The following is a 25,951-nucleotide window of genomic DNA, read 5'->3' as shown; positions in this document are numbered from 1 at the left end:
ATAAGGTAAATACTTGTTTTCAAAAAAATGTGAAAAAAAATCAAAATTTAAAAAAAAAATTATCTTATTAATAAAAAAATGCGTTTCTGCAGTCTTTTTTTCTCTTATTAAAAGTATTTTATTAAAACTGTGGCAGGTGTTTTATCATGATCGACATTCTCAGATGAAGATCCATAATAAAATCAATAGTATTTTTTTATAAAATGCTAAAAAACCATAGTTTCTCTATTTTTTTCTCGAAAATTGCTCAGAATAAATGTAATTTCAATGAAAAAAAGCTCCTTTTCAGTCTCTTGTCATAAATTTATTTTATTTATTTATTTGCATTCTTCATACAAAGTTTTCACAGGAAACATTAGTGTAGTAAAAAACGGGGCAAAAGTCGCTTCCTTCTCGATTAATTTTTTTTTTACCTTAGAACAAAACGATATATGTCATTTTATTAGATAGGTCATTGTTCATTAGAAATTACAAAATATGACCTTTTATTACGGTCCCGATTTTTTTTATTTACAAAAAACTGGGAATTCGTACATTTTTTTAAATCGTGTTTTTTTATACATTCCCTCTAATATCTACTTAACTAACCTGAGCTATTGACATGATTTTTTAAAAATTTTAACACACATACTTAGGCGCTTCTTTCCAAGTATAAAATGATTTGAATTTTTTATTCTAAATATGCCCAAAACATGGATGACCCTTTTCAGTTCAGAAATTATGCAGGCAAATTTTGACTAATCGAAAAAAAATTTTGTTTTTGGGAATTTCATATAACATGCTGCAAAGAAAATGTGTACAAATGATTAAGAAAGTTAGTACCATACTCATTCTTGTCACTTTTGTAGTTTATGTGCTATGATTTTTTACAGCGCGTGGAATTTAAACTCGGCGCCTTGCAGAAACTGATAAAGCAATCAAGCGATGTTTATCTTGCTTAATATAGTTATACTCACTACGTTTTTGAGCATTTTATACGTATAAAAGGTTGCAAAAAAAACATTAAAAGTATGGAAAAAATCATAATATGCGGTTATTATATTAGGCTTCTTCGTTTTCTGATTCTAAAATATCGACATTAAAACTTAAACTATTATTGCATAATATGCATTTACATTATATCATACATTTTAATCCCAACAAAACAGTTGATAAACATATGCACAGGAAAAGTTGCAAGTGACGAAGTAGAAAAAAGTCTAAGTAGTTTCTTGGAAACAGCTACAGTAAAAGTTAAAACATTATTGGAAAAACCTCCTGAAATTAGTTTTTGGAAACCAATGAAAAGAGATAAAGTCTTAACGTTCAAAAATACAAAAGCAACCCAAAACTGCCTCACAAAAATCACTTATCGGCACCGAATTTATGTTTCGGAGGATCATATGTGCCGCTCGTTTCCAAGAAATGGATTTGCCAAACATTTTATCTTATGAACTTGCGGCTTCTATGTTCCATGAAGATGGTGCAATGCGCCAATCAACAAAATCTCATCTTCCGATTCATTAAATAGTCATGAAAAATTAGTAGTAGCTGGAGGATTCGAAAATACAAAGCAAGCGTTTCAAATTACGTGCGATAGAGAACCCGAAAACTTGATATCTCTGAACAGCAGTCAAGAGGAAGCAGACACTAGGATCATTCTTCACGTTTTGTCAGAAACTTCACATAGCAAATCCATTTTAGTAAAATCGGTAGATACTGATGTCTTGCTATTACTCTTACACTTTTATAGTATAACACTAGAACTTGAAAAATGTAAATTGTTTATGGAGCTGAGACCCAGCAAGAATAGGCGCTTCGTTGCCATCCACGAAATAGTTAAGAAACTTGGCCCTCTAGTAACCAAAAACCTATTAGCTATCCATTGCTTAACTGGTGGCGATAATACCAGTGCATTATATAAAATAGGCAAAAAAACCGCTTTTGATACGTTACACAAAAACATTGAGAGCCTTTCACAATTAAAAATGCTTCCAATTTTATCCGAAGATGAAGCCATGGATGTTGCCAGTAAATTTATTTTTTTGCTGCATAAATACAAAGATGAAAATATTAAAAACTTAAACGGATTAAGATTCCACCTAAGAACAACCTCAAACAAACCTGCTTCTGAACTTCCGCCGACCGTAGATGCTTTTGGACTACACCTAAAAAGGTATTATATTTCGCACTTTAGCACTCTAAAAAGGTTATTAATATTAAATTTTTGTAGGTGTATTTACCAATTAAAAACTTGGTGTAACAGTTATTTACCAGAACCTGTATATGAAAATCCCACCAAGTTTGGATGGGTGTTAAAACAAGATGTGTGGGTACCACAGTTCACTATTAAAGACCCAGTGCCAGTAGAACTAAGAAAACTTTTATTCATAAAATGTTCCGACAAAAATTGCAATAGTACTAGATGTGTTTGCGTAAAACAGGGATTAAAATGTATGATAGAATGTAGATGCAGATTATGCAATAATAGTTTAAGTTTTAATGACGATATTTCAGAATCAGAAAACGAAGAAGCCTAATATAATAGCCGCATATTATGATTTTTTTCATACTTTTCTTTTAATGTTTTTTTTCGCCAACTTTTATACGTATAAAATGCTCAAAAACGTAGTGAGTATTACTATATTAAGCAAGATAAACATCGCTTGATTGCTTTATCAGTTTCTGCAAGGCGCCGAGTTTAAATTCCGCGCGCTATAAAAAATCATACCGCATAAACTACAAAAGTGACAAGAATGATTATGGTACCAAAAATTTTCTTAATCATTTGTGCACATTTTCTTTGCAGCATGTTATATGAAATTCCCAAAAACAAAATTTTTTTTCGATTAGTCAAAATTTGCCTGCATAATTTCTGAACTGCCAAGGTCATCCATGTTTTGGGCATATTTAAAATAAAAAATTCCAATCATTTTATACTTTGAAAGAAGCGCCTAAGTGTGTGTGTTAAAATAAAAAATAAAAATCATGTCAATAGCTCAATTAGTTAAGTAGATATTAGAGGGGATGTATAAAAAAACATGATTTTTAAAAAAGGGAAGTTTTCACAGTTTTTTGAAAATAAAAAAAGTCGTAACCGCAAAAAGAGGTCATATTTTTTGGTTTCATATGTAGAATCATATTCTTGAGAATACCCAATAGGTTTGATCTTGTTCTAAGCTCATAAAAAAATACGACACAATTTTACTCATTATTTACTCCCCTACATAGAATGCGTGGTAACATCTGAACTGTTACTAGTTATACAGGTCTTTATTTTATTATTGCGACAAAATTCAGGGGCATATTCTTTGGACAAAAACGAGCAAAGAAATTTCTATGATCATATGTCCTAAACGTCTTACATTTTATACTAGAGGATAGTAAAGTTGAAACAAAAAACTTACTTTTTTTGATACCCCTGTAGAAATTTATACTTTTAATTTATTTTTGTACTTGAAAGACATTTTAATAGAATTTTTATATAAATCTTTAATAGGGCGGTGTACGCATTTCGTCATCATCGGTTGTTGTATCATTTCTTTGTATGCTTTTTATCAAGAAAAATGCAAAAAAAATTACATAATTAAAAGAAATTGTTTAAATAAAAAAAATGCGATTTTTCTGTCTTTCGTCAAATTTACATTAGTAAAATAACATGTATTATATTACCAGATAAAACATCGGGCATCATCAGATAAAATCATATTAATTTCTTATAAGATGAATAATTTAAAAAAAAACAGAAGAAAATCAAATTATTTGATTTTTTTAAATAAAATCAATAATAATTTTTTAAAAATGATAAAAAAGCTATAATATCTAGATTTTTTTTAAATTTCCCATAATTCTGAAAAAAAATTGAAATAAAGAAGAATGCATGTTTTTAGTCTTTTATCAAAAATATTTTATTAGAACGATATTGATATTTTGATATTTTGATGAGATGTGTTCAATACGTGAACGACACGTGTTTCATTATCATCGCCATCCTCAAATGTAATTGTAATTTAGATGAAACAAATACGGTTTTTCAGCCTTCAAACAAAATTATCATATGACATTATTGAAATTCTTAAAAAAATGTATAATAAAATTACTTTTTTTTCAAAAAAATTGCAAAAGGTATCACGATTTTTCAAATTTTTCTCGAAAAGTGTCCATAGTTCTAAAATTTAAAAAAAATGCGTCTTTTCAATTTTTTATCACAAATATTTTTTATTAAAACGGCCAGTTTCGTCATTATCGGGATCCTTAAAACTTTAAAACATGTTTTCTCAGTCTTTAATCAATCAAAATTATTTGATTAAAATGATGACACATGTTTCAGACAAATTTATATTAAAATAATTTTTTTCTCAAGAATCGCAGTTCCTAATTCTGAAAAAAATTGGTTCAAATTAAAAAGAAATGCCTTTTTTGTAGTCTCTAATCAAAAATATTTTATAAAATCTATACAGTGCTTTCATTTCAAAACGATCCACCTTAATAACTTTCTTAAAAAAAAAACACGTCAAATTAGATATACACGGGGTTTAATTATGCATTTACTGAAGTTCTGTCAATCACCTCCTCACCTCCAGTTAACCTCACTTTAATATGTCAAATGGGAACCCCCATCGTGTGATCCATCATAGTAAGCAGCGTAAAATTCTTTATTCAACGGTACCAAAAAAAATCGGTAAATGTGTTTCTTACATTTTTTATAATAGATCATCAAAAAAAAATACAAGCAATTTAGAAGTTAAAATGTGTGGTAACAAACAGTACATTTAGTTCAAGCAAATTATTTATTTTTTTAAGTAAAGAATGTGTACCGTTATTTGCGAGAAAAAAGAGTGTCTTGTTTGCAAAAATCTTTGCAGACAAGACAAGATCTTGCAATTTTTTGCAAAAATCTTTGCAGTCTTATAACTTTGTATGTGTATTTATTTCACTTATATTTTTTGCGAAACCTACTTAATAGGTACAAAAAAACACTGCAATACCTAACATTTTTAAGGCGTTTAAAAAGCAGGCGATTTATTATTGTTAAAACTGTCAGTTTGACGCGTGCAATTTGTCAATTTTAGTTAAAACAGTGAGTTAATAAAATGGTGTATACGCTAGCCGAAAGAATAGAAATAATTTTCCTTTATGTGCTCAAGATCGGTGTGCTCGCAGAACCGCGAGAGCATTTAATGAAAGGTATCAAGAGACGGGATCGATTTGCAATAGGAAACAATATGAAAATAGAGTTGTCGATGAAGCATGCCAAGTTGAAGTACTAGGACAATTTGCTATGGATCCAACTTTGTCTATACCAAAGGCCGCAAAACTAACAAATATTTCCACAGGTTCCGTACATAAAGTTAGTTCTTTCCTTATAAAATTCATATAATTTCAATATATTCAAATAAGTTCTTTCCTTATAAAATTCATATTCTTCATGAACTCGGAGAAGATGATTTTGATAGAATTCAATTTTTTGAAGTGATGTGCCAGCGAATTGACGACGATCCCCATTTATTGAAGAACATTTGCTTCAGTGACGAATCGACCTTTTTTTTAAATGGCCTGTTGAACAGACATATCTGTAAATACTGGGATAATGAAAATCCGCATGTTTTTCGGGAAGGCCATACCCAATATCCCCAAAAAATTAATGTTTGGGCAGGAATTTATAGGAATGAAATAATGGGGCCATTTTTTTTGGAAGAAAATTTGACTGGCGAAATTTATTTAAACCTTTTAGAAAATGCAATATACCCTTCATCATCCAGTGTATGGAAAATCAAGTATATCAACATGGTGCTATATTATTGAATGAAAATAATATACATTTTCAGCAGGATGGAGCTCCCGCGCACTATACTTTGGTAGTTCGAGACTGGCTTGATGAAAATTTTCGAGAAAAGTGGATTAGCAGACGTGGTGCAATCGAATGGCCTGCGCGGTCTCCGGACCTAACCCCACTAGACTTTTTTCTTCGGGGCTACTTAAAAAGCAAAGTTTATAAAACTTCACCTGAGAGTATTGAGGATTTAAAAAATAGAATATTTCAAGAATGCAGAGAAATTAGCGGGCAGACCCTTGCCAATGTTCGTAAGGAGTTTGAAAATAGGCTTTTTTATTATCTTGCTAATAACTGCGCGCATTTTGAACATTTAATAACATACATTTGTTAAACTAATTAAATTTTTATTGTTTTTCTACCCTACCGATTTACACTTTAATTGCTTCTTGGTCAATCAATTTTATTTTTGTTTACAACCATTGATAGCATAATGAATGCCCTTTAAAATAATGTATCACACCATGGGGTAGCCATTTGACATACCAAAGTTAGGCGTAAATAAAATATTCATTATTTCTAGACATTTTCGCTAACTATTTGCTTACACATTTACCGATTTAATTTTTGGTACCGTTGAATAGAGAATTTTACGCTCCTTACTATAATGTATCACACGATGGGGGTTCCCATTTGACATATTAAAGTGCTATATTAGCTGGAGGTGAGGAGGTGATTTACAGAACTTTAGTAAATGCATAATTAAACGTCCCCCTGTATATCTAATTTGACGTGTTAATAAATTGTATAACTCAGTATTGCAGAGTTAAACCCCGTTGCCGCTCGATTATAAATAAACAAAAAACATCATTTGACTATCTTATAAATAAATTAAATCCTGGGTGCATTATATGCGATAAAAAAATAATGTAAGAAAAAGTTAATGCTAAATAAACATGTTTCGTAAATTTAAAATGAACTTAATTTGTTTTTAATTACTTTTAAGTTAACCTGTCCGCATTAATCATTATGACGGGAATCCCTCAGATTAAATGTTTAATTTGATTGTTTTAAAAAAACATTGTTAATTAACTGATATTTGATATTTATTTCAATTTTAATTTATTCTTATAGAAATCTCGCCTTTTAAACCCAGGAGTGTAATTTTTTGTTGGAGTGGTAATATCTAATCTGTGAAAGAACATTACCAAATGGTCTTTACATTTAGGGAAATTCATATAAAAAAAGCCATTATCTTAACAAGTTAAGAGAGATGAAGAAGACATAATTTTCTGATGGAATTCATCTCTCTTATATGATTAAATCTTTCACTTTTGGAAGGTATGTAATTCAATCAGCTGCTCCAACCAAAATAACATTTTAACACCGCATGCTAATTTAATTGTCCCACATCTAATTAGAATTCTTTTCACACTTCAAAGAGGTAAACGACCAATGGTTGTTTAACAAGGTCAATAAAATGACACTATATACGATTTGCAGTAGTAGATGATGACGATACCATAACCATGAAACGAAACAAAAAAAATGGTCATTTACGAGTTTTCGCCGCATGAAAGTGAAAATCAAGTAAAGAATCTTAATCGGTCCGAGAGGAATTTCGCGTTTTATGTCCGATCATTTGTCACAGCTAGGAATGACGCTTGGCGACAGCGAAAGAAAGAGCGAACCCGTCTCCAAACGTCATTAAAGAACGTCAAAGGGCTTAATAAATAAATGAAAAATGTTCTCGAAAAAACTGATATTTCTTTTGCAGCTAAAAATGAACGGTTTGAACGGCCACCAGAATGGAGAAAGCAACGGGTGCGGCGACATCATCTCCCAGAACCAGCTAAAGGGATGCTGGACCATCGGGTTGATCAACTCGAAATTTCGGTACTTAACCGCCGAAACTTTCGGGTTTAAGATTAACGCCAACGGTACGTCTTTGAAGAAGAAACAGATATGGACTTTGGAACCTGATAGTACCTCGCCAGGTGAAAGTAAGTACAAGAATTTCATATGATTTTTTCCTGCTTGAGGGTTCATTAAGCCCTCTCAAACTTAAGTGGGAATATAACACTATAGTCGTCGCAGCAAACATATAGAGTTATAAAAGTCCGCGAATAATCCGTATGGCGATACACTAGTTTCGGCCGGATTACACTAATGGAGTTTGCTTCTATTTTGATCAGACTAAATATTAAAAAAAAAAAAAATTATATGAGTAATGACGGCAGACCAAAAGTTGTTGTTGATTTGAAATACCTTTATATTTTCGACGTCAGATAAACAGGTTAAATTGATAATTATAGATAAAAATGTATTTTAGTTTTAAAATACTATAGGCACCTGGTAAAGAATTTTTCCTATTCCTTGTGATACTATGACCTAAGACCCAAGCAGCATAAATGTGCTTAAAATTATCATATAGCCACGCTATATAACATTATAATAAAATTTAATTGTCGTTAAACTTGCTCTTATAAGCATTTATATATCGTGTATAAGCTAAAAAAGGGCCCACGCTAATAAAATATTTTTATTTCATTAAACTCGTTTAATAGTTTTATATATAAGATTATAAAATCTATTCCAGTCCATAATAAAAGTTTATTTTATTATTGTTATATTATTGTTTAATTACTAACTAAAAAGACTATATAATAATAATAATAATAATAATAATAATAACGTTTATTAATCCACACATACATATGTTTACAAAGCTGTAAAAAAAATCATTGTAACAAAAAAATAACAGACAAAATGCGGATTAAAAGTCATAGTTTCAGCTTCTCAACGCAGTTAAGGGCTGTTGTAGCCTACAAAGTAGAATAATTTATCCAAGAAAAGTATCTAATAGTAAGTACCCAAAGAAAAATAAATAAATAGTGCACAAAAACCGAGGAAACACGTTTAAAACATTTTTACATAAATAAAATGAAAAAGAGAATATACAAAAATAAAAACCTATAACAAAACAAAAAATTCATATTTTTAATTGCATTGCTCTGCTTTTAAATAATATTCTGGAGCATAGATTTCATGCATTTTTGGAAGCTGTTTGTCGTTAGCGAAAGATCAGTAATATATTTATTTACTACAGATGCAATATTATAAGAAAATGATCATTTAAAAATTTCTTTTCGATGTCGTGGAATATCTAAACGCCGTCTATTTCTAACATTAGCCTGATGATAAATATCAGCTTTAAATACCACCCTATCCAAAAGATATTGTGGGCACCTCATCTTAAGAATATTGTAGCCAAATACTACATAATGTAACTTTCTCCTCGATGACATATTAAGACATACGGCCTGTGAATACCAAAAATAAACCTTATACATGCATTTTGCAACTTTTGTATACGCTTTTTATCTCGGTTGTCTAAACAAGGGCCGTCCACAGTATCACAAAAGTTAAAATGAGAAAGAATGAGAGAGTCGCACGGCATTCGCTTAGTATCCACATTTAACTCATGGCGCTGCGGATATAAAGTTTTCAACATTGAATAGGCTTTCTGCAATTTTGATGTCACATGATATGGGAATCTCAATCCTACATCAATGTACAAACCGAGGTTTTTGCAAATATCTCGAAATGCAATAGGCTTGTTATTAATTTGTATCTTCAAATTTTCCAATAGGTGCTGCCATAAATTTTGTTTGGTAAATAACATCGCAACAGATTTCTTAGGGTTTAACTGTAAGCCATGTTTTACAGATAAGTTATATAGACCTGACAAGTCTTCATTTAAACAGTCACCAGCATTGCCCAGATTCGACGAATCAAAAGATCAACTGAGTGTCATCAGCATAACTATGATGTTTAGTATAATTTAAACAAATCGCACATATAAATCAAAAAAATAAGAGAACCAAAAACACTACCCTGAGGAACTCCCATAACTACAGCCATGTCTCCCGAAAAATTGTCATTTAAACAAACTCTTTGCTTTCGATGTGTGATAAAGCTCATACAAATCCTACAATGCCAAGTATCGACAATAAAAGCTCGTGGTTAAGCATATCGAAAGCTTTGCCATAATCTAGCATCACTAGTACAACGGATTCGTTTTCATCTAAAGATCGAATAATATTATCCGTCACATCACATAGAGCGGTCGCACAGCTATGATTAGAACGGAATCCAGACTGCTTCAAAGGAAGGATAGAATTGCTGTTTAAAAACAACGTAATTTGCTGCTCAAGACATTTCTCTAGAACCTTCGATAATATAAGCAGAATCGAAATTAAACGTAAGTCGCTAAATTCTTTTGGATTTTTTACTTTGGGGAATGGAAGTTTATTAGCTAGTTTCCAACTGGTCGGAAATATATTTGATGTTATACATGAATTTATCAAATGAGTAATATGTGGTATTATAAATAGACAACAGAGCAATATAAGCTCCAAGTTTAAATTATCACAACCAATTGCTTTTGATTTAATTTTTCCTAAAATTTTCATGATGGTATTTTGTGACTGAACATTAAACGTAAATGAATTATGCGTTAGACTATTAGTACGGTAATAATTAGGAAGCCCTGTATCGATGTTAAGTGGCTTGACAGAAATATTGGAAAAATGTGAATTTGCGTCATTCAATTTTTTTGATAAATTCTCGGGTAACGTAGAGTTTTTGGATTTACAAATTTCTATTTTTCTCATTAAATTCCACTTTTCTTAGTATTACTATGTTTTAGTTTATGGTTAAGAAATGCCTTTTTTTCAGCACGAATAGCAGAAGTAGTATAATTATAAATAAAAATATAAATACAATTATAAAATATAAATATTTTTATCAACATAATTTGTATTCAGCTGAGATTATTTTACCACACTCACAGAGATTAATAAGATTAACAAAGTTTATAAGCTCCATAGCATTTGTAAAATGAAAAGATAAATGGTTAAATTAAAAATGACACCACGCCTATCATGGGGACTTAGCTAATAATACCTGTACTGATTATTATATAGAAAACATTATTTTAGGATTTTCCGGGTAAATATTTTTTTGCGCAACGAATTTTACTGATATTATAGGTGCATATTCTAAGGTAATAAGTCTTTTCCTAAGCAAACACTAATATAGAGGGGTGGGTTATCTTGCTACTTACCAGAGAACCGTTATTAAGATAATTGGCATAATCAGTCTCATTAAAGTCACCCAGTAGCAAGACATTCTTACCATGTAGATATTCTTGTGAGATCAGATCGTCACACTCCGATTCAAGATTAGTGGATTGACTAGGAGAAGGAATTTAGACAACAAATTTATAGACGGTCCTATGTGTTAATGATAATTTAGCACCAGTGACATCTATTTTACAGAAGCCGTAAGTTATCTACGGCTGATTGTATGTTTTGGACCTTGTTACTAAGTTTACTGAAACTGGATCTGTTGCAAATAAAAAACGTGATCATCGGCGAATTTTGGATGAAGCCGCTCAAGTTGAAGTTTTGGGTCATTTTAGAATAAATCCTAAAACTTCATTACACAAAATTGTTGCTGCCACTGGTATTTCATTAGGCTTTATTCACGCAGTTACCAAACTTCATAAATTTCATCCATTCAAAATGAAAATTATGCAAGAGTTAACCGAAGACGATTTCGATAGGCGAGTTGAGTTTTGTGAAAAAATGACTGAAGCGATTAATGATAATACTAAAGTCGAAATTATACCCATTTGTAGTTACGTCATCCAGGTGAGAAAAAACGTATGGCGTAGATATTTTACCAATCAATATTAGGTTAGAAACTTTACTATCGCCTTCAGAAATCAATAGTCTGCTATGCATTTTTATACGTTCAGAAATTAACAAATGATTTATTTTAGCAGCATATTATTATATTTCTATATTCGTGTATATACTTTCATTCCCAAAAAAAATTAAAAAAATCTTGTAGTATTTATTGTATTATTAACAATTAACAAATATTATTATAATTAATCATAAATAATGGGACATAAACAACACGTCCGAAACGGAATTGCATTTCAAATTGAAAATGTGATAGAGCGAGCCGCAAATGCAACAAAATTGAGCACAACAACGATCGCAAATATAAAGAAGAATGGGATAAAATCAGATCAGGATTACGCTGCTCATATATTTTCCAAGCAAAAGACCACAAAAACCAAATCTACAACATATTTAAAAAGTAGAATTCGGCACGAGCAGTAGACGTAACAAAACCGAGCTTACAAAAATTGTGAATAATGGTATAAAATTATTTTAACTCACTGGGAAAAATTTAAATACTGACAATTTAATTTACTTGTTCATGAAAAAAAATGCTGCTTGAAGGAATATGTTAACACATTAAAATGAAAATACCATTCCAAAAAATAAAACATACAAACTAAAAAAAAACACGCCATATTGCATTACCAAGTTAATGAAATTGCAACGATATGATTGAATACTTAAACGACGATCATAAAATAAAATTTGCTAGAACAAAAAAAGCTTAATCAATCTCGTCAGTATTGTCAAAGATATTGTCTTCGTCATCGTCGTCTTCGTCAGTCGTAATCACAAGTGGCAGAATGTCATAGGCATCACACACTTGTATTGCCTCCCAAGCCTTTTCAATTATCTTTTCTGTATGAAAAACATATTTTTGCCAATGATCTATAGAAATTTCGTCAAAACTTCTAAAGGTGACCCCTTAAAATTAGAAATATATTGATCATATTTTCGTTTACATTCCGACCATACCATTTTAATTGCATTAAACTGGCAATGATATGGTGGCAGTCGCAAAATTTTGTGTTCTAAAGGTTTAACATATTCATCAAGGAAGTACTTTTTTTTCACTAGGGCAGTTTTTGCGTGCAATACTCCATATTTTATCTTTCATGGCTTTTTTTGGAAAGCCAATATTCTTTTTCTTCAACAATTCGGTCAGTCTCTGCTTTGTCCAAGATTTTCTCGGGATTTCTTCTAATAAACCAGAATGGTAACTTGCATTGTCCATGATTATAAATGACTTTGAGGGAAGATTTGAAACCAGCTGAATTTTAAATCAGTTTTCGAAGTTTTTCCTGTTCGTATTATCTCCCGTCTTTAATCCACTCTTGAATATTAAATTTGCACCCTTGATGAAGCCATCTTTGGTTCCGGCGTGGACCACGATATAACGATTACCTTAAAAATAAAAGATAATTCAATTCTCTTCTTTTAGAAATCATTCTTCCAGAACATAAATTTAATATAATTAATAAGTAATGTTCCATGCACATACGAGTAGTGTATGGAGTTAAATTCCCTCATATTGTCTTAGAGAGAAATTATATGAAACTATGAAACAGATGAAATTATGAAGTTAGAGGGCCCTTACAAGGGCAATAGTTTTTATTAAAAAAAAAATCTAAAAAGATAACCAGATAATTTTTACCTTCACTGTTTTTCCTTGAATCCGTGTGCTTGGTGTCATCTTGCCAGCTACTACGAAATGATCCCTTGATAAAAATCCAGGTCTCGTCAATGAAAACTGGACTAAAACCTTCCGGACCTACATTTCTATATTTGATATACTCCCTTAAAAAATTGATTCTTTTATGAACAATATTTGGCAAGTCCATCAAATATTTTCTGTTATTTGATTTTTTCCACTTGAAGCCTATACTATTGATCCATCTTCTTAAGGAGTCGATGGAAAACTCAAAATATTCAATTTCTTCCCTGAACTTTTCTCTTATTGTTGCCAATATTACATATTCTTTTCTGGCGTACATAGAATAAATTGTGTCCCGAATTCTATGTTTCAAATATGTTGTAATTTTGGTTTTTGCTGTCTTTTGCTTGGAAGATATACGGGCTGCGTAATCCTGATCTGATTTTATCCCATTCTTCTTTATATTTGCGATCGTTGTTGTGCTCAATTTTGTTGCATCTGCGGCTCGCTGTATCACATTCTCAATTTGAAGTGCAATTCCGTTTCGGACTTGTTCCTTTTCCAGTTGAAAAAAAGTCAATATATTTAAAATCATCAGCTTTTTTAGGCATTATCCAACACTTTTCGAAATAACTTTCAAGAACAAGTTGACAAACCAATATTTTTGATTGACAGTGACGGATATTTCACATAACCTAGTATATAAAAGATGAATAATCATCAGACACCAATTTTTTTCAAAATTTTGTTGTCGCCGCTGTTTGGAATATGCTAAACAAAGATAAACAAAAATGACGTCATTACAAATGGGTATAATTTCGACTTTATTCATGTAAAGAATATCTGCTTCAGCGATGAATGCACATTTTATCTAAATGGATTTGTTAATAAGCATAACTGTAGATATTGGAGCAATGAAAATCCTCATGCATTTGTAGAAGGGCATACCCAGTACCCTCAAAATATTAATGTATGGGCAGGCATTTTAGGAAATAAAGTGATTGGGCCATTATTTATTAACGGAAATGTAAATGGAGACATTTATTTGGATATGTTGGAAAATGCCATCAATCCGCTTATTACTGAATCCATTGAAAACCAAATCGATGATGATGGAAACCCTATACTTGATGAGGCTGAAATATATTTCCAGCAAGACGGCGCTCCTCCTCACTATATTCTTCCCGTTCAGCAATGGCTAGACGACGAGTTTCCAGATAAATGGATAGGGCGAAGGAGGCCTATAGAATGGCCTGCTAGATCTGATATAACGCCGTTAGACTTTTTTCTATGGGGTCATTTGAAATCTATTGTGTTTACTCCCCAACCTGAAAGTTTGGATGAACTTTATCATCGACAGCTGCCATGATATCCCACAACATGTTTTTGAAAATGTCCGTCAGGAATTTGAACATCGCCCTTATCATTGTTTGGCCAAAAACGGGCAACATTTTGAACCCTTATTGAAATAAAAACTGATATTTTCATGTTTTTGTTTCCTATCTGAACAAATTAAGATAAACAAAGATTTTTCTAATTTTCTCGAAAACGAATCGACCGATTTAAAAAATCAAACGTCAAAATAAAAGACTTCGAAAGACCTTTTAAGCAAGCTATTACTCGATACCCCTTGCCATTTAAAATTTTTAAGGTGATGACCCTGGTGGGGAGAGGGTAAAAGGGGATGAAGTAATTTTAGGTTAGAAAGTTGTCCCCCTTGACAAACCTTTTGACGTATTTCGGGGTTTTTTTTTTAAACAGTGGTTTTTGATAAATCCGTGGTGGGAAGTTTTCAAATGAACACCCTGTATATACACTACTCTGAAACTATACATCGTTAAGACTGTCCCTCCTAACACTTGATTTTACCTTGGAGCTTAATTTGGCCTATTTCAGACTTTCATAAATACTAAGCATATATTATTTATTTTTTTATATTGTTCAAGTCATAAAAGTCAATATTAATAACAATGATAATGTCAACAATCTGGTTTGTCATTTTTTTATAAACCATGGCCTCAAGTTATAAGTTGCTTCATGGTTGCAAATCACAATCCAGGTACTTGACAGATAAGTGCATGCCTTAAAGTCTGGGAAAAATTAACAAACCTATTTTTAATAAGTCATTCTGTATCTGGTTATACGACAGATAATTTCGCTTAGTGCGGATGTGAAAAGGTAGACCCTATCTTGGCCTAACTTTGTTTTGTGGCTACTAGTATGTGCCAGGTTAGCTTATTTGCTGATTTACTATGTAGGCCTAAGGGTTTATCATTCCTCCCTGTTTTTTTTTGTATTTAATAAACCCAAGAGAAGGCCATTTCATCTTTGGTAAGTTAGCATATGTCACATTCCTAAGTTATTTTCCTATTTTTCCATTTAATTAATTTTTTATTTGCATGGTTTTCGGTTTAATTTAAAAGAACATATAAAGTACAGATTTTACATTTTTTTTATATTCTTAATTTAATAATTGTAAATTAAGTATTATTGTTTCTTTTTAATCCAGTTGATAGGTTAAATTAGTTTGTCAATTGTGACATTTATTTATCCTTCGGTATTAAAGCTAGGTTTATCCGATGTAAAGCTGCGTGCCCTAATAAAGGCTAGTAATAGACTTGGAACCCACATTTAGGTGATTAAGCTTTTAACGAAACGCAGGGTAAAACCCTTATCGGAAGCGATAGTGGTATGTTTCCCCGCTTTTTTGATCATATTGCACGGATCATCAGCCATACTTTATTTCAAAATAATTCTTCCCAAATCACTCATAATTATATAACTGCAAAATTATGAACTAAAATAACAATCCATTCCGCTCGACTAAATAAATAAGGATTCCAGGCCAAAAATTACCGCTCTTTACCTTGTGCGTAAAGCAGGCATGAGTACTCTACCTGTTCGGCGTAACGACTATAGGACCTTTTACCCTCAACCTCATTACTATTTAGCAAAAAAAATTATCCCAAATTCAGGCCTCATCTACCTAAGATCCCACATGGACAAATACTTAGCAGTAGACTCCTTTGGCAACGTAACCTGTGAAAGTGAAGAAAAAGACCCCGGGAGTAAGTTCCAAATCAGCGTCGCCGAAGACGGCACCGGAAGATGGGCTTTGCGTAACGTCGTCAGGGGTTACTTCTTAGGCGCCTCAGCTGACAAACTGACTTGCACCGCTAAGGTAACAAAAACTACTAAATACTTTATAATATATTAAGCAACTTTTTGTTTGTTTAAAAAGGTTCCAGGTGATGCAGAATTCTGGTTTGTCCATTTGGCCGCCAGACCTCAAATGAACTTGCGATCAGTAGGTCGTAAACGGTTTGCCCATCTATCAGAGAGCCAAGACGAGATTTATGTTGATGCCAATATTCCTTGGGGTGAAGACACTTTGTTCACTTTGGAGTTTAGGCTTGAGGAAGGCGGAAAGTATGCCATCCACACATGCAACAATAAATATCTCTCTATGAACGGTACAAAATTTAAAAAACTGAGTTTAATCCTTTGTTAAAATATTGTTTACTTTCAGGCAAACTGGTAGATACTTGCAGCAAGGACTGCTTATTCTCAGCTGAGTATCACAGTGGGCAATTGGCCCTTAGGGACTCACAGGGGCAATATTTGAGCCCCATAGGGTCCAAAGCGGTCTTAAAAAGCCGATCCAATACCGTTACTAAAGATGAATTGTTTTCTTTGGAAGATTCGTTGCCGCAGGCCAGTTTCGTTGCTGCGTTAAATTCCAGATTTGTCAGTGTTAAACAAGGTAAGTTATTCTTAGAAATTTGAATAAAAGTACAGACTCTTCATTTAAAACTAACGTTAAACAGATGGTAGGCGTAATAACTAACTATTCGGTTGGTAAATACTTGCATGTTTAAGTCGTACTCATTAGGATTTTTGTTTTGACTATCTAACATTTTTATTTGCCAATTTGAATATTTTATTCTTTTTAAGTATTAAGCGACAATTTACATCTATAAACCGTAACGGAACTCATAAAATAACATGTTGGAAACGGTTATTTCAAGGCGAAAATCGTATGCTGGTATTCAATTGAAGATAAACCATATGTGGTTTACGGTTTTATTGACTCTCGGTTAATGATTAATTGGTTTCGGTTGCTTTGGTGCAATATGGGTCTTTGATTTGTTTAAATAACTGCATTTATTCATTTTAAATTATGATTTGGAATTTTTTTATTATAGCCCACATTTCTCCTTTATTCTGTAGGCTGCATAATTTTACTTCTAAATAGTGCATATAGATTTTACTTTCTCTCTGTACGCAGTTAAACTCATTAAAAAATTAAAAATAAAATTTAGAAACAGAAGAAAATGCTAGAAAAGCTGAATTCAGTAAGTAAAAGTAACCAAAGGAGGGAGAGAGTAAACTCAAAGTCTAAGTCTCATAAATCAAGCGTCTATTTTAGGTTACGCTTTTCGCCGTATTAGGGCATCATCAGACCTAAATACAATTATTAAATTTAAATGATACAGAACAGAACGCCAATTAACAGAAAAGACATACCTATCTAAATACAAAAGCCACACACTGACTCACACTAACATAAATAAAAAAATGAGTTTACACCATCGTGTATCGTTATTGACTAAAATATGGACTTTAAAACGCCAAATATCACATCCAGTACATATTATACATATTATCTTAAAAGGAATGAAAACAAATACAATTATGAAAGGACAAAAAATATAAAAAAGCTTTTTTCGGCTAACCAGAGATCACTCACTGGATCCGAAGTCCGAAGCATATACCTTGTCGCCAAATCGGGGTAATGATGTAGTATGCGAATAATTATATGAGACAAGATTAAAATTTTATTGGAGATTATTGAAAATGAGATTAGGCTCGAAATTAAAGATATCATTGACACAATTTAATACTGGGCTTCTCTTAGCTCTTGTAATCTCCAGCTTTTCAATGAGATCTAGTTTTTTACCTTTTCCAATAACGATACACGATGGTGTAAACTCATTTTATTTTATATTTTTTTATTTATGTTAGAGTGAGTCAGTGTGTGGCTTTTGTATTTAGATAGGTATGTCTTTTCTGTTAATTGGCGTTCTGTTCTGTATCATTTAATTTTGATAATTTTATTTAGGTCTGATGATCCCCTAATACGGCGAAACGCGTAACCTAAAATAGACGCTTGATTTATGAGACTTAGACTTTAAGTTTACTTTCTCCCTCCTTTGGTCATATACTTAAGTCTCTTTGAGAGTAATGGATGATTATTTTGAATTAAGTAAAAGTAACACTGGAAATACCCGACTTTAGGATATACTAAAGTCGGGAATACCCGTTATAATAGGATAAATGGAAAAATATACAAAAAAGATGAAGAGTGGATCAAGATTTCAAAAAATCTAAAGACTTTAAAGATTAGTATTATTATGTTTGAAATAATTGACTTCTCATAGAGAGTTGAGATTCTATTTGTTCCAGGTAGATAAAAAATAGAAAATGCCGCGAAATCTAATATAAAATTTAAAAAGAGAAGAAAATATGGTAGAAACGATTTGAATTCTTAATGTTAAACTGAAAATACCATTTTTATAAAAATCGAGGAGAAATGGAAAAAGTAAAAAAGACAAAGTCAAGATTATAAAAATAACGACTAAGAAATAATAATTTATGGCCTTAACTCAATTAATAATGATCCTGACATTATTGATTTCTTCCTCTATATCTTTCAGGTGGTCGAATACATTCAAAGTAAAAAAATCAGGAAAATCTAAAAAACTTCAATTAAATTTGAAAATAATAGAAAATGAAATTGTAAAAAGTAAAACTGAAAATACCTCCCTTCCAAAAACCAAGAAAAGAATCTGAGAATATGGAAAAACTAGAAAAGGCAAAGAGTGAATTAAGGACTAACCAATTGTATAAAATGAATAATTCTAGGCTGTTAATATTCTATTCCTTTTACCTACTTCAACTCTCAAACAAATTGCTAAAAAAGGTTAAACTTTAGAAAACATTATGAAATTTCAATAATTTGTACAAATTTTATGACAAATTTAAAATATATTCTCGACTGCCTATAAGAAAATAATAATTTCTTAAGCAGTTCCAATGTTTTTCCAGAGCAATTAAAATTATGAAACACCAAGGAAAATAATACAGTAAGAATGAATAATTATAGGTATTACAGTTTTCTTTAAATTTATTGCATGTGGTTAAAGTAATTAGAAATAAGTTCAAGAAAAAGACAACATTTCAAAAGGAAAGCTGGAAATTGAAGGGTAAGAATCTTCTTAATTAAAATTTATGGAAATGAAGGTACAGGGTGTCCCATTTTGGGTACTTTTGCGGGGTATCTCCGTTGTTTTTAACGTTAGCGTGATGCGGTTTTCGCGACAGTGTGCTACTTTTTCGTGAAAATAACCATGCCGTTAACAAAAATTCCAAAGCCCTCTTAGTTTTTAAGATATAGATCATTTGAAAATTCGACATTTTGGGACCCCCCTTGTATTTCGGTTATTCTTTAACTTATGTAAAAAAACAGTTTTATAGATTTTTTCCGTAAAATGCAGTGGCGTAGATAATTTTTTTTTGATATTTACTGTTTTTCAGTTAAGCCAAACTTATGTTTTTTTTAATATATATGCACTAATAAATTTGTTTTCTTTTCACCTTTTCAAAAATATATAATGGTATGCACTTTTTTTACTATAATTACGATTATAAGTTTGTGTTTGTTAGATATCCAGAGAGGCAACAACCCTTTATTGAGATATTTGCTCGCTTAAAAGCAAATTTAGTTGAAAACGGAACCTTTGTTCGCCCGCATCCGAAAACCTATAACAAGGAGAATAGGGAAAGAAAAGAAATAAATATTTTGGGATATATTGAAGCAACACCTTCGTCCTCATGCAGAAAAATTGAGAAAGATATTGGTGTGTCAAAAACTAATGCTCAAAGAATCCTAAAAAAATATTATCCGTATAAATTTAGTATTGTGCAACAGTTGCATCCTGGCGATGCTGAGCGCCGAGCACTGTTTTGCCGGTGCTATCTACAACAAATCGAAGCTAATAATTTGTTCGGCAGACTTGTTATTTGGTCAAATGAATGTTTTTTTTCAAGTGCGGGCATTTTTAATCGTCACAATACCAGGAATTGGAAAACAGAAAATCAGCATTTATTGTTCCAAAGGGCACAACAGGGACGTTTTGGAGTTGGGGTGTCTTGTTTTATTTTGCAGAAAAATAGTTTATCGGATTTTTGAAGGAGGTCTTACAGCACGTAGATACCTAGAAATCCTTGAGGAAGTTATTCCTGAACTGCTAGAAGATATTCCGCTAGCACAATATAATGCAGTTTACTTACAACAAGATGGTGCTCCTAGTCATAATTCAAGGCTAGTAAGGGAATTTCTTCAGAATAATTTTCCGCAAAGATGGATAGGTACCAACGGACCTGTAAGATGGCCCCCGCGATCTCCAGATCTTTCAATTTTGGATTTTTTTTTTTGGGGGTATCTACAAAATGAAGTGTATAAAACACGTTATGATGGAATTGCCGAACTTAAAGAGACTCATTTTGTATTTAGTTTCGCTGAAGTCGCGATTAGTTTAATTTCTGTTTATTAGTTTGAGAATATCATTAGCAATGCCTCGTGGTAAACATTATTCCATAGACCTAAAAGAAAAAATTATAGAAGCCTATAACTCAGGTCGCTCACAAAAATTAATAAAAGAGCAATTCAACGTCAGTAAACAAATGGTTTCCAGAACAATAAAAAATTATCAGCTCCGTGGAAGAGTGACAAACCTTAAAAGAGGTGGCCGCAAGAGAAAAACCTCAGTACTGCTGGACAGGAGAATTAAACGACTAAGTCAGAATAATCCGCGTCTATCTTCAACACAGATTTTGGCTGAATTGGAGGCGCCTGGGGTTTCATCCAGGACTGTGCAGCGGCGATTAGTGGAGGCGGGGCTTCGTGGAAGGAGACCAGCAAAAAAACCCCATCTATCAAAAAAAAATGTAGCTGCTAGAATGTTATTTGCAACACGTCACCGTTACTGGACAGCTAAGGACTGGAATAAGGTTTTGTTTAGTGACGAGTCTAAATATAATATTTTTGGAAGTGATGGAGCGCAGTTCGTACATCGCCCAGCAAACAAAAGGCTTGATCCAAAATATGTTTCTGGTACTGTGAAGCACGGAGGTGGCAATTTAATGGTTTGGGGTTGTTTTTCGGGTTATGGAATGGGTCCTATCCACAAAATTGAGGGCACTATGGATAGATTTATGTATCGGACTATACTGGAAGATGTAATGTTGCCTTACGCCGAATGGGAAATGCCGCTAAGATTTACGTTCCAACACGATAACGACCCCAAACATACGGCCAAACTTGTGAAGGAATGGTTTTTGACTAACAAAATTCAAGTTTTAAAATGGCCACCGCAATCGCCGGACTTGAACCCAATTGAAAATCTTTGGGAGATTATAGAGAAAAAGATTCGCACTAAAAACATCGGGAATCGTGCTCAATTATTTGAAGAAATCGAGAATGCCTGGAAATCAATGGATCCGGCTGTAATTTCGAATCTCATTGGATCGATGCCGAATAGATGTGAAAAAGTTATCCAGGATAAAGGGTACTGGACAAAGTATTAGGTTAGTTTCATTAGTATAGGGTACAAATGTACTTTAAGGATAAGTCTCTTTAATTTTGTCGCACAGAATTTTTTGCATTTTTTTATTTTTCCTAATAAATCTTGAGAAATGTTTTTTTTTTTTAAATTTATTTTAGTGCCTTTTTAAACTACTTCAAAACATAACATCCTTCAGCACAAAAAGAGGAATTTAATCATTTTTATCTTACATAAAAGACGTAAGTAGTCGAGTCTCTCTAATGCCAAAATGTCGAATTTTCAAAAATGGCCTATATCTTAAAAACTAAGATGGCTTTGGAATTTTTGTTAACGGCATCGTTATTTTCACGAAAAAGTAGCACACTGGCGCAAAAACCGCATCACGCTAACGTTAAAAATAACGGACATACCCCGCAAAAGTCCCAAAATGGGACACCCTGCACATACTATTTATATTTATTTTTTTTTTAAAAAAATAATTTAAGAAATTGAAAAGAATCCAGAAATAATGGCAAAACTAAAATAGATAAAGAGTGAATCATTATAAAAATAAAAACTTTTAAGTATCTAATAAAATATAAACTCTCTGCTTTGTAAAAAAATGAATTGTTCTAGGAAGCCCAAGTTTAAAAAAATCTTTTCCAGGATATTTTAAATGACAAACATCAAAGAAAAGTTCAAAAATATGAGGTTATAATAAAGACATTAGGATAAGAATAATTAGAAAGTGAATACCTTGATCCCTGATCTAAACTTTGACTCCCCACCCTGATCTAAACTGCCTTAAAAAATCAATAATTACATGTATCTGAGGTTTTTTAAAGTTTAATAAAATTACCTCTTTAAAAAAAATAATAATCCATAAAATATATAAAAATTAAATAGGACAAAGAGTTAAGTAAGTCAAATTTAAAAAAAATTAGTAATATTTATTACTTTTAAACAAGCAGTAAAATGTCACTGTATGTAACAAATCAAATCAATAATTCCAGGCAGTTCAGATTATATTTCTTGCAGTAGTTGCTCCCTGAAACCAAAAAAAAAGTCAGCAAAAGCCATCGTTTTACAAAAAAATTTAAATAAAAAATCGACCAAAAATTATGACTCTGAAGTTATAAAATGTATACTCAACTGTTTATAAGGGATCAATAATACCAGGCATTCCAAGTTTTTTTCCCATTTCTTGCAAAGTAATTAACATTAGAAAACATTAGCAAAAAGCAAACATTGCAAGTAATAATTAAGAAACGTGGAACACTAGATTTCGCCTAGAAAATTCAAAAAGTGATGCCTAGAAATTCTAAGTACTTGGACTGTTAACTGCCCTGATTTTAATTTAAAATCTTAAACTACAGCCAGTTAAAATTCAATTTCTTGCCGTAGTTGAACTCTGAAATATAAGAAAATGCCTGCAAAGGCTTAAGTTTCGAAATTAAATTTAGACTTGGTCTTTAAATTATAAAACTTAGAAGACAATGAATTAATAAATTTTCAAAAAGTTCTATACTTTATATTTAACTAGTTGTAATAATACCCATAAGTTCAAGTTTTTTCCCAATTTTTTGCAGGGTAACTAACATTATAAAACTTTAGAAAAGGGCAAACATTTCAAAAAATAATCAACAAATTTCAGATAATAGATGACTAGAAATTCCAACTACTTGGACTAATAATTGCCTTAATCTTAATTCCCTGTAAAAATTCATTATTACAGGTAGTTAAGATTCTATTTCTTGCATGTAGTTAAACTACAAAAACAAAAGAAAATTCCAGTAAAGGCCAAAATTTTCCAAATGAAATTCGGGTTTCTTCTTCAAATTATGAAACTTGGACCAAAAATGAATAAGTTTCCAAAAAGTTCTAAACGACTTTTAAGAAACAAGATTTAATTTCAAATGCTTGTAAGGAATCAATAATACTAGGCAGTCCAAATTATTTTCTTTACCCATTTCTTGCAGGTTAATCAATATTAGAAAACATTAGCAAAGAGCAAAAATTTCAAGTAATAATGAAGAAATGTGGGATACTAGATTTAGCATAGAAAATTCAAAAAGTGATGCCTAGAAAGTACTTGGACTATTAACTGCTCTGATCTTAATTGCCTGTAAAAATCAATAATTACAGACAGTTGAGATTCTATTTCTTGCGGTAGTTAAACTTTGAAACACAAAAAATCTATGAAAAGGGCAAACATTTCATGTAATAACGAAGAAATTTGAAAAATAAATTTGGTCAAGAAAACCAAAAAGTAATGTAAAAAAATAAAAAACTATAAATTTCTACAAAAGCACCTCGATTGTTAGAATTAATAATTACTTGTTTAAATTTCTTCTAGATAGTTGAAAAAAGAACAGAGATATTCATGAAAAGAACACAAAACTCAAAGTAAAACTAAAAAACTATAGAAGAAATTGTATGGAATCAGAAGAAAATGCTACAAAACTGTAATTTTACGGAAAATCTGTTAAAAATGCCTTTATTCAAAAAAAAACAAGGAAAGAACCCAGAAGTCATGAAAAAACTAAGAAAGATAAAGAGAGTCGAGATTCTAATAATTAGGACAAATGACCTCAACTACTGGTAAAAAAATCTACAATTCCAGACCGTTCATATTGTAAATTATGCAACTTAGAAGACCGAAGAATGAATAAAATTTCGACGAAATTAGCGGCTTTTAAAGAAGTAATAAAATATAATTATTGCAACTGCATGTAAGGAATAAATGATTTCAGGCTAGGAAGGAAACATAATAGGAAAATCCAAAATAGGAAACATAAGAAAATCCAAGTACCAAAAAAATTGATAATTCTAGGTATAGTAATAACTAAAAATAAATTTTTGGATATTAAGAAAGCTATAAAATTTGACTCTCAACTACTTGTATCAAATTTATGGCAAGAAGCTAGTAAATAATTTAAAAAAATAGAAGAAAACTAAAGAAACCGAAAAAATGTACGAAATGAAAGTCAAGAAAATCGAAATGTAAAACTGGAAAATTTATGAATATTAATGATTATCCTTTTCTAATAAAAGTCCTAAAAGAAGAAGGTTTAAGAACGATAGAAAAATTCGTGGAAGGTCAAAGAGGACTGTATTCAGGAATCCTGGAACATTGAAGAAAGTTAAGGAAGCACAAGAGTAATAAACTAGCTTAACTCTCTGTAAGAAATCAATCAAAAAAACTACAGGTTAAACTTAATTATATAATAATATTCAGTTATTAAAAATAAAAAAACTTGTGGCAACATCATGAAAAAAATAACTGACAAATTGTCATCATGAAGAAAACCTTTGAAAATATATATAATTGTTTTTATATGAAGATTTGTGGATTTCTTTAAAAACCTCTCCATAAATTATCGTCCAACGATTCTTAAATAAAGGTTTGTATGTAAAACTGTTACAAGCCTAAATTCCTAAATAAAACCCTTATCTTGTTTGTGTCTATTTTTAAGTTAAAAATAATCATCCACTTCCTGAGGAAGTGTCGGTCGGTCGATTTGGTACGCATAAGGAATCAGCCATTATATTCTGAATCACGCGAACACCTCTTATGAATTATTTAACCAATTTTTTATAAATTCCTATGTTGTTTTCTATACAGAGGCGTAGTTCCATAAAGAAACAAAAATACGATATTTTTAAAACCATCTCAAGTGTAAAACCTCTTTAACAACACAACAAGCCTGTTTAAACAAAAAAGTAATTATTTGACTTCAATGATGTCCCAAGTCCAAAATCAACCAAATTTGGTCAAAAAATTAACCCTGATTAGCCACTTAGAACCAGTTTAAAGTCTCTCTTTGAACAAAAAAGTGGTTAATCGACTCCAATGATGTTTACAATGCAAACAAATGTGTATTTGTCGCGGAATCATATAATCGCCATCATTATCCAAAGCGTGACGCTATCGGTTCTTGTGGTTCAGACGTTGACCCTCTCCGCATTGTTCTTGCTTTGTTATATTGCATAAAGTCTGGTTGCTTATTTGTTTTTTACGTTTGTGGGTATATGTATGGGATTTTGAGCGGTTTAAAATGGATCTAGAAGAACGGACTATTATCCATTCTATAGTCCGTTTAATTCCGTTCTAATTATCCACTATTATCTTTGATTATATTAGTGGTAAATTCAATCACCTAAAAATAAAACAATGATA

At 31.5% G+C, this 25,951-nt stretch overlaps 1 protein-coding gene across 2 annotated transcripts in view; it reads left to right on the top strand.

Moving 5' to 3' along the window:
• LOC126737180 (protein singed) overlaps positions 1 to 25,951 on the top strand; it is a 71,693-nt gene that overhangs the window by 16,549 nt on the left and 29,193 nt on the right. For both annotated transcript variants that reach the window (XM_050441955.1, XM_050441952.1), the window contains exons 2-5: positions 7,530 to 7,755; positions 16,141 to 16,346; positions 16,407 to 16,638; positions 16,695 to 16,928. In XM_050441955.1, coding sequence (XP_050297912.1) covers positions 7,536 to 7,755; positions 16,141 to 16,346; positions 16,407 to 16,638; positions 16,695 to 16,928 — 892 coding nt within the window. In that variant the 5' untranslated portion in view covers positions 7,530 to 7,535. The remainder of the gene's footprint in view (positions 1 to 7,529; positions 7,756 to 16,140; positions 16,347 to 16,406; positions 16,639 to 16,694; positions 16,929 to 25,951) is intronic.

The sequence above is a fragment of the Anthonomus grandis genome, chromosome 1 (assembly GCF_022605725.1).
Source record: "Anthonomus grandis grandis chromosome 1, icAntGran1.3, whole genome shotgun sequence".
Taxonomy (NCBI): domain Eukaryota; kingdom Metazoa; phylum Arthropoda; class Insecta; order Coleoptera; family Curculionidae; genus Anthonomus; species Anthonomus grandis.
This window is presented reverse-complemented; position numbering and strand designations above follow the sequence as displayed.